Source organism: Oenanthe melanoleuca, chromosome 4A, assembly GCF_029582105.1.
Source record: "Oenanthe melanoleuca isolate GR-GAL-2019-014 chromosome 4A, OMel1.0, whole genome shotgun sequence".
NCBI lineage: Eukaryota > Metazoa > Chordata > Aves > Passeriformes > Muscicapidae > Oenanthe > Oenanthe melanoleuca.
The window spans coordinates 138,602-148,127 of NC_079338.1; the positions used below are offsets into that span (position 1 = coordinate 138,602).

At 60.1% G+C, this 9,526-nt stretch overlaps 1 protein-coding gene across 3 annotated transcripts; it reads right to left on the reverse strand.

The window, feature by feature from the left end:
* Positions 1-966: 966 nt before the first annotated feature.
* Positions 967-8,162, reverse strand: LOC130252945 (protein eva-1 homolog C-like). Of its 3 annotated transcripts, none has more exons than XM_056491047.1 (8): positions 7,634-8,133; positions 5,159-5,358; positions 3,992-4,115; positions 3,659-3,811; positions 3,365-3,508; positions 3,168-3,239; positions 2,770-2,859; positions 967-2,090 (listed from the first exon to the last, which is right to left on the reverse strand). In XM_056491047.1, exons 1-8 carry the CDS (start codon positions 7,713-7,715, stop codon positions 1,705-1,707), a joined length of 1,251 nt encoding a protein of 416 aa, XP_056347022.1. In that variant the 5' UTR covers positions 7,716-8,133; the 3' UTR covers positions 967-1,704. The 3 variants fall into 3 exon arrangements, with proteins under 3 accessions (XP_056347022.1, XP_056347023.1, XP_056347024.1); XM_056491048.1 differs by lacking the exon at positions 7,634-8,133 and adding an exon at positions 5,989-6,191; XM_056491049.1 differs by lacking the exon at positions 2,770-2,859 and having other exon boundaries at positions 7,634-8,162.
* Between the last annotated feature and the right edge of the window lie 1,364 nt (positions 8,163-9,526).

Below are 9,526 nucleotides of genomic sequence, written 5' to 3' on the forward strand. Positions count from 1 at the left end.
TTCAGGCAGAGCCAGGACACATCCCACTGCCCATGGAAACATGGTTATCCTGTGGGTAACATCCTCAGCCAAAACTCCCATCCCAGTCTGCCCACAGCTCTGTGGAGGCTGGGATGAGCTGCCTGCTTTGGGGCAGGTTCATGTCTGCCTGTCCTGCCCAGGCTTGGCACTGGGAAGCTGGCTTTTCCAGTCTCCAAAGCACTGGTGCTCCTGGCGAAGCTCCTGGGAGCCCCAGCCTTGCTGCAGGGGTGTGACTCACACCGTGCACGCTGAAATTGCCCCTGGGCATGGGGCGTGTGGGAGGAGAATGAGGAGAGCAAGAAGTGCAAGGTGAGGCCGTGAGCGTGCAGCAGGAACTGTGCCAGCTGCCCAGGCATCGAGGCAAGGCTGTGCTCTCAGTCCTGCCCACAGTCTGAGAATGCTGGGGCCAGCTGGAGGTGAGAGCTCCGCCAGCTCTCCTTGGGCTCTGGCATTCCCTCAACACACCCCCAGATCAGGTAGAATGCAGGTCCTTGGCTTCTCCCACTAGACTCTGCTGTGTGCTGGCTCCAGAGCATTTGTGCCTGGTGTGTCTCTTTCATGAGGAGAGCTGGGCTGCTGCTTCCAGCTTCTTCCCACAGCACTGAAAAAGCCTGTGCTGCCTTTTTGAGTTGGAGCAGACCCCAGCCCCAGCCTGCACTGCAGGACTGCCGAGAAGCCACTCTCGGTATCTGGGGACCTGTGCTCCAGGGTTGCTTACCAGACTGGAAGCCCCAGGCTCAAGAAGAGTGGCAAGGACAGGAAAGCATCATTCCTGGGACCCAGATGGACTGCTTTTCCCCCTTTTCCCTCCCTTTATCCTTTCCTGTGGTAAAACAGGCTCAACTTGTTGCTTTCCATGGCCCAGTGCCTGAAGCACTGGTGGGAGGCAAGGTACTTCTCTGTACAGGGAGGGCTGAACTTTGCCTCTTCCTTTTTCCTCTTTCCATTACTAGTGACCAAGGTCAAGGGGAGATGTTGTGCCTAAGAGCTATCGCATTTATTCACTGGAAAAAAACACAGCAAGTTAAAACTTGGGGCTCTCCTGCCACTGGGGAAAGTAAAGAGGAAAGCACAGAGCAGCGCGGGATGACAGAGCTCCTGAGTGCCTGCAGGGAGGTGAGAGCTAGTGTTGTGCCAAGGTGCCAGTGCCAGCCTGGGGAGGAGCTCCCTTGGAGCAGCAGGGCTGCATGGCACGCACCGTGGTGAGGATGTGCTGCTGATGCTGCTGTGCTCGCACAGCCCCTCCAGCTGCCTCTCCCCGTGTCCCGGCCATTCCTGCCTCTCGCCGCTGGCACAGCGCCCGAGCACAGGTTTGCAGCACCAGCAGTGCAAGCCAGTACCCGAGGAGAAGCAGGAGCAAACAGCCTCGAAGGGCTCAGGGTGGGCTTGGCACAGCTGGTCAGGGTTAGACTCTAGAGCCAGACGATGCAAGCTGAGAACAGGGAGGTTAGGTTAGGGTTAGTGGCATCTGTGGCGAAGGAGCTCGTGGCCACAGAACCCCTCATCACACTGAGGGGCTGCACATCCCCCCAGGCTGAGGTTTCCATGTTGTGTGGAGCTGCCATGACCCTGCTTCTGTCGGGGTGTGCAGTCACCCAGGGACCCCAAACTCTTATTTCTCAGATGTCAGATTCCACTGAGCCTGCACCCCTCTGCTGCCCTCCTTCCGTTTTCTTCCAGTTCTTATTTGGTGGCTGATTTGATCTTGTGTATGGCGTAGGGGCTTGACTCCTTGGGCATCCAGATCTCGTCCCCAGCGCGGGCCTGGTGCTCCATGGCCCCCTCCATGGCCGCGGTCAGCTCGGGGCCGAAGATGCTGTCCGTGGCGCGGTAGGTGCGGGTCAGGCGGCGGAAGGACGAGTCTGAGGAGCTGTCATCCGCCACGTCCTCGTCCTGCTCATCCCGCAGCTTGGTCCTGCCCAGCTCCGAGCTGCTGCCCAGCTCTGCGTCTTTGAGAGCCTCCCCCATTTCCTGGAGGAAGGTCGTTTTGGGGCTGATGATGCACAGCAGCAGCATGAGGCCTCCTGAGACTCCACAAAGAAAGTAGAGGGCAACTTTCTCCGGGACGCCTGAGGGAAAAAGGAAAGAAAGATACCAGGCTACAAATCACTTTGCAGTCTGTGGGGTATGAGTGCCAGGGATATGGCAGTAAGAGGAGGGGAGCAGGGATGCCCTCACCACCCAGGCTGCAGAGGCAGGACAGACCTTGCCCCAGTAATCATGGAAGCGTCACCTAGAGCCTCATCAGCACCCACCAGTCCTGAAATGTGCCTTTCCCCAAAGGAAACCTCCACTGGGATGTGGGGTAGGCAGAGCAGGGGAAAGAATAATCCCTTGGGCTATTAAATGAGTAATTTTCTCTGGCAAGGGAAATTTGTTGCCTGCAGAGAGGTGGTCTCCATTAGTGCCTGCAGACAGGAGAGGAAGGAAAAGACCCAGTGGGTAATCTAGCCTGTTGGAAAATGAAGGTCCACAGGCAAGGACTGTAGCAACACCGTGGCTCGTGCTGTTGTGGACCCTGGGGCTTGTTCAGCCTCTGAGCTCCTGCCCTACCTATCCACCCCAAACACAGCATGGGTGCTTGGTGTCCTGCTCCTTTGTGTGCCTGTTGGCCCTGCTGGAGAGGTTTGGGGTCTGGCTGCCTCTGAGATGAGCCCTGGGTTGAGCTGGGGCCATCTGGGACGTCAGCCACCCCCCAGCCTGTCCTGTTTCCCCGGGTGCTGCGTGAGACCCAGGGAGGGCACGTACCCCAGAGGTGGGCAAAAGCTGCCAGAGAGCTAGTAAAAATCATGCGGTCTTCCTGCAGCCTGGAGAACCTGGGCCCTTTGTACCAGCCACCTGCAGTGACAAGGGGTGCAGGCTGAGGCAGGGGTGCTCTGGGTGCCCCGGCTGCCTGCTCCTGCCTGTCCTTCCCCACACCACGCTCCATCCTTCCTGCCCGAGGGCTCTGCTGTCTGCAGGGATGGCCCTGTGTGTCTCCTCTCCCCGGCTCCCAGCAGATGCCAGCTCCATCTCCTCAGAACGGGCAGTGACCAAGGGATGGCTTCCACCAGGGGACAGAGATGGGCTGGAGCTGGTACTAGGGGTGCAGGGCTGGCTGGCACGGGCACGGTGCCTGCGGTGGAACCCTCCTCCCCCCACATTACCGTGCATGTAGTCCGAGAGCAAGAAGGGGTCCGAGGTGTCGGGGCCCACCTCCTCCAGCAGCTGCTTGGGCACTGCAAGGAGAGCACACACCGAGCATCAGCACCCTGCTCCTCCCCTGCAGCCCCTGGCATGGGCTGGGCACAGCACACACTGTACCAGTGGCCCGTGTGCCCCTGGCTCCGAGGGGAGCTCTCACCACAGGTGTAAGAGACTCGCAGCTGCTTCCTCGTGCCGGGGAGGCACGGGTCCCCGAAGGTGGCCGTGTCAGCAGCCACGGTGCAGTTCCCCTTGCGGTGGCACTTCCTGGAGACCCTGCGCAGAGCGTCTGGAGCCACACACTCTGCAGAGACATGAGGCATGGACCCGTGGGCAGAGCTGCCTGCCCCTCCCAGCAGGGGCCAAGGGACATGGGTACAGCCCAGTGGTGGATTTGTGCTGCACTCTCTGCGTGATTCCTGTCCCATTTCTGTCTCAAACCATTCTGGCATACCTATATGGGGTCCTCCACTGTTTAAGGCATCACACTCTGGTTTGCCCCGCAGGAATCGTCCATAACTTGCAGAATAAATGGCCAGGATGGATTTGGGTCGACACTGCAGCCTGAGCTTGTCATTCTCGCACACGGTCTTGACCCGATGGTTGCCTGGGAAGTGACATCGCTGAGTGCCCCAGTGCATCCTGGATCACCTGCAGCCCCTCCCTTAGGCCAAGGGGAGGGTTGAAAGAGGTACAGGAGCAACCATGCTCTTTTCCCCGTCCCTTTCTGAGCAGCTGAGGTCAGGGAGAGCTCGTGCAGTGTTGCCCAGAGCGTGCTCCTCCTCACCTGGCCGGCACTTGTAGGAAGCGATGAGATACTTGTGTGTCCCAGGGCACGGGTCTGGCCCAAAGACCTGGCTGTGCACTGAGAACTGGCACCACTGCTGGTCCTGGCACTCGGCCAGCAGCTTCTGGAGAGCAGAGTGGAACAGGTGTGAGCTGGGTGAGAAGTCCTGAGGCTGTTCTCACCTCCTGTCCATCAGCGCCATCACCAGGCTCAGGGAGGCGGCTTCTGACCCCACAGAAGAGTCCCACAGCTGCTCCTGCCCACCCCTGGTGCAGACATCCCAATTCCAGTGCCCGTTCCTGAGCCAGCTCCTCCCCTGCATCCACAGTGATCTCTGAGGTGTGCCATTACCTATGCGGGCATCCCAGCACCACAGCGAGCTGAGTGCCAGCACAGGTGTGCCATTACCTGTGCGGGCATTCCAGCACCACAGCGAGCTGTGTGCCAGCACAGGTGTGCCATTACCTGTGCGGGCATCCCAGCACCACAGCGTATCTGACACCTGTGCAGGTGTCACTGACGCTGCCCCGCTGTCCGTGCTGTCCCCGCTGTCCCTGCAATGTCCCCGCGCGGCCACAAGGTGGGGACGAGGGCTCAGCCAGGGCCCAAGTCGACCATGTGTCCCAGGTAGCCCGGCCCTGGGCGGCTGTGGGACTCCCTGCCCCTGTGTCCCCCTCTTTGTCCCCACAAGTCCCCGGCAGCAGGGAGTGGTTTATTCCCCTTCTCATCTCTCCTTCCCCTCCTCTGTCCCTGTCCCTCTCGCCCAGCTCAGGACTGAACCACTGCTTGCTCTTCACTGGCTGCCAGAAGGGAAAGTCACTGAGGAAACACAATCTCTCTTGCCAGTTGCTCCCAGTTGCTGAGCCTTGGCAGCAGCTCTCTCTGCCCTGCAGACATCCCTGCTCCCGAAGCAGCAGCGGGTATCCCAGCCCTGTGCCAGCATGGGCACCCCACCATTCACCACTGTTCTCACAGAGCTGGTTGGGAACACCAAGGAGTGGTCTCAGCACCAAGCCTAACAGAGTTCAAGAAGTGCTTGTGATTCTTTGATTCCCTGATTCTGTAATCCTGGGGGCAAGGAGAGGCTGCACTGCCTGCAGCCCCCAGCCCAGCTCAGGGCTGTGGGGACAGGGGGCTGTGCAGCCTGACCCCAGCACCCTCCCTTACCAGGTGGGCAGTGGCAGAGGTGCACTCGGTGCTCTCCTGGGAGGCACTCTCGGGGCTGGGGCACAGCTCGGTGCTGGGCACTCGGCGCCCGTAGAAGGCCCCGAGGATGCTGATGGTGGTTCTGCGAGGGCAGACGATGAGGAGCTGCTCTCCATCGCAGGTGTGGGCAGTGTGGTTCCTCAGCACCTTGCGCAGGTACCCTGGAAGGGGAAAGCAGGGGTGGCCTTGTCCAGAGGAGACACCAGGGCCACAGCAGCGGGGGCACTTGGGCACCCACATGCTGGTGGCAGCAAGGATGTCTTGAGATGAGGCACTTATGGGGTGAACAAGATCAGAGCAGGACAGCAGCAGAGAAGATGGGCTTGTAGCAAACCTTGCACCCAGCATTGCTGCCAGGAGCCTGGAAAGCAGAAAAATAGCTGAGCTGGTTAGCAACAGGGAAGGAAAGCTGGAGGCAGTACAGCAGGTCATAGAAGATTGGGAAATCTCATCAGGAGTTGTCAAGTGCTTAGAGAAAACCATGATTGTTATAGGGCCATGGTGGGGAGAGAACAAGAGTGAGCCAGAGATGGTCCCCCAGTGATGATCCCAGAGTCAGGGTGAGGAGGATGTGCTCTGTCACAAGTCTGTCACAAGCTGAGCCATGAGCTGGATGAGAAAAGGGCCAGTGCTGGGGCCCAGGGCAGGACATACACCCTGTCCCCCACACCCTGGTGAGTCAAACTGCCCCAAACCAAGAGAGGAAGGTGGGAGCACCAGCTCCCCCTCCCTCTGCAAACTGGTGCCAGGCTTAATAGCACAAAGAGCCCCTTTCACCTTCAGTCACTAACCCTCCAGCATTTGCAGCCAGCATCCCTCCCTGGCTGTCAGTGGGTGCAGCTGGGAGCTGCCTCCAGCCCAGAGTTCATCTCTGCCTTGGCATTATCCCCCACAAGCTGGGGTGGGCAGGTGGGTGGCCACAGCATCCCAGGAGCAAGCCCTCGATTGCTCCTCTGCATGCTGGGGGAGAGAGGACAGGAGAGGTACAGGAGGGCAGATGGCAGCAGACAAAGTGTTGTGGCCAGGCCAAAGCTCCAGTGCAGTACAAAATGCTCTTTGAATGGCACAGAGCTAGATCAGACCCTTGGGGTGCAGTGCTCATGAAGAGGGGGCAGGACAAGCCCTGTCCTGTCCCTCTCCTCTGGCTGCCCTATACCACTGGATGCTGAGGGCTGTGAGGGGCACAGGGCCCTGCCCAGGCTGCCAGCCCCCATCCCCTCCCTCTGCAGCCCCCTCAGCAGCCCCACAGCTGCAGCACCAGCCCCACAGCTGGCAGAGGTCAGGCTCTCCTGAGGGTTCCCCAGCCTTGGCCTCTGCCTGGCACTGGCTCCGAACCCCCCTGCCCATCCCTGCCACTGCTGCAGGCAGGGCTGCCTAAACCCCCTGCTGCTGGGCTGCCTTAGATGCACAGGGCTCAGCCAAACCCTAGGGATGGCAGGGAACTCAGAGGAGAAATGTGAGAAGAAATGGGTTTCCCCAAATCCAGCCTTGAGGCAGACCCTGTTCTGCTGTCATGCTGGCTGAAGGCACCAGTGGTTTGTATTTTAAAACTGAGGCTCAAACACCACCATGGGGCAGAGATTTCTCCATGACACTATTTTGGGCCAGTTGTGAAGATGTTTTTTGGGTGGAGCCATGTCAAGGAGGCTGCAGGCAGCCTTGGTGAGTGATTCGTGCCAGTGCACTGACTCAGCCTCCGGTGCTGTGGTTGTGCCGTTAGCTCTGCCCAGATGAAATCACATCCTCCTCCCCACAGCCCTGCAGCACCAGGCTGCCAACACCTGGGCCTGGCTGAGCAGATGGAAGGTGTGCGTGGCTGATCCCTGGGGAATGCCTGGTGCCCAGCCTGCCTGCACCTCTCCTGACTGTGCAGAGAGCTGGGGCAGGAGGGGTCCCAGATTTCTGCCTGTCTAAGGCTCATTGACATGCCCTGGGGACAGCTTCTGGCCCGTGCTGTGCCCATGGCAGGGCACCCTGCAGCTCCATCTGGGGCACAGCCACCAGCTCTATCTAAGGACCAGGTACAGCTTCAACCCAGCTCCTGCCTCCCCTTCTGGGAGCAGGGAAGGCAGGCAGGGCAGCCCTGGGGGCTCCTTCAGCTCTACACACGGCCCAGAACCAAGGACACGAGCATCGTGGCTGAGGGGAGCTCAGCAAAGCTCAGGGACTGGCTTGGTGTTTGTTTCTTTGCATTTCTGCCTGCAAACTATCCAAGAGAGCGCAGCAGAGCTGGGGAGCCACTCTCATGCACACAGGAGCTGTGAGATGTGGCAGTGTGTTTTCAGAGAGCAGCCCTGTGTGGGGATAAAGAAATCCCAGCAGTTTGGGGAGGCTCACTCTGTCCTGCCCTGGTTTGTACCCCAGCCCTGCTGTCCCTCGGCTCTCCCACCCCAGCTCCGGGCTCAGCGTCCCCCTGCTCCCCCGCACCCCACTCACCGGACAGCTCCGGGCTGGCCTCCAGACGAGCAGCAAAGCAGAGCAGGGCCACGGTGACCGCTGGTGGGAGCAGCCCGGCCATGGCACGGCCGCAGCGCCCAGCCCAGCCCGTACCAGCCGTGGCCCCTGCGCGGGGACAATGGCTCGCTTCTGTTCCCGGGGCTGGGCGGGCACAGTGCTCTCACTCAGCCTGCTGCCCAGGGCCAGGGGCTGCTCGGGACAGCTGGGCACTCTCAGCTCGGGAGCGCTTCCCCCAGGGCACCCTGGTGTGGGGGAGCCGTGCCTCGGCATCCCATTGCTGGCAGAGAATTCAGCCCCTTGCCTCCCGCCTCTGCTCCCCCTGCGCAGAGGAACAGGGCTTGGCAGGGTTTCCAAAGTGCCCCCAGCTTTCGCCCAGGCACAGCGAGACAGAAACCCAGCTACATGTGAGCTGTAATCTCAATCTCGGCAAATGTCCGGCCATTCACTCCGTGGGGAGGAAGGGAAAGGCTCCCTGAGCTGCTCCCAGGCTGCTGTTCCTGCAGAAAACACAGACACCCTTCCTGCACCCAGCAGTGTGGGGAGGGACCTCTTTGCTGCCACGTTTCTGTCCCACAGCCTCTGTGGGGCCAGGCACTGGGCATTGTGGCACCTCGGGAGGGGGGCACCGTGTCATACTGTGCCTCCCACCTGCAGGGCTCAAATCCCTGCCTGCTGCTGCAGCTGGGGAAATGCCATGGACTGGAGCTGCAGCCAGCTGAGATCAGCAGAGACAGCAGCAGTTGGCAGTGCCAGGAGCCATCCCTGAGCCATCCCAGCTCCCAGAGGCTCAGCATTGCCCAGCAGGGACTGGCACACGTCACCTGGAGTGCACAGGGGGAGCTGGGTGGTGTCAAGCTTGTGATGAGGGTGATGCCATGGCCCTGGAGGTACCCACAGTGCCATCGCCTCTTGATCATCAGAGCGTGAGTCAGAGTGTCCTGTCCTATTGAAGGGGGTTCCAGGCTCTCCCAAAGTTTTGATGGGGCAGAAAAAAATACCCCACCATCTCCCCACCCCTGCAAACCCCAGTGTTAGCACCACTCTGGGCTGTCCAGCAGGACCAGGGAACACCAGGCAACCTCCACCAAGGGTCTGCTAAATCATTTCCCATCCTAATTGCCCTGAAGGAGGTGGCTGTATGACCAGGGCTTGATTATTTGGGGAATGTTGGAGCTTATCCAAGCTGGGGGGGGCGAGCTGAGCCAAGCACTGGGGATCCCCATTTTGTGCAATGGTGCCAGCTGTGTGCTCAGGGGTGCAAGACAGCTCTTGCCTAAGAGTTAGGCTCGTGTGTGCTGGGAAGTTGTCTTGGCTGTCTCTGCAGCCAGGGTGATCTGACAGCAAACAGTTCCCTCCCATCCTGGGGAGGAAAGCAAGCTGTTCATCCTTCCTGCAAAACAGCCCAGTTCCAGGAATGGGGCCCTGCTGAAGGTCAGCTCTGAAGATATCCCATCTTATCCCATCCTATCCCATCCCATCCCATCCCACCATCCTGCCAGCTGGGTGGCTGCCAGGGGCACTCTGGGGTTCCCCTCTGCTCCCCGGCATGCTTCAGCGTCTTTTATCTCCTGCCTTAGCTGTTTTGCAATCCTTCCTACCCAAGGGCTGTGCCCCAGCTTCAAAAAATCAGAGGCAGGTGCCCGGGCTGCTGCCCTGAGCCTCCCTGAGCCCTTGCCCTGCCAGCCCAGCTCTCTGCAGCGAGGGTGCTCGGATGTGCCACGCAGGATCCCGGGGATGTGGAGCTGTGCCCTCCCTCCAGGCAGCTGCCTGGCACAATTCAGCTGCAGGAGGCAGCGAAAGGTCAGCCAGGTTCACCCCAAATTGATGAAGAAGCCCTGGGGCAGCGGACACCAGCGTGAGGGTCGGAGAGAG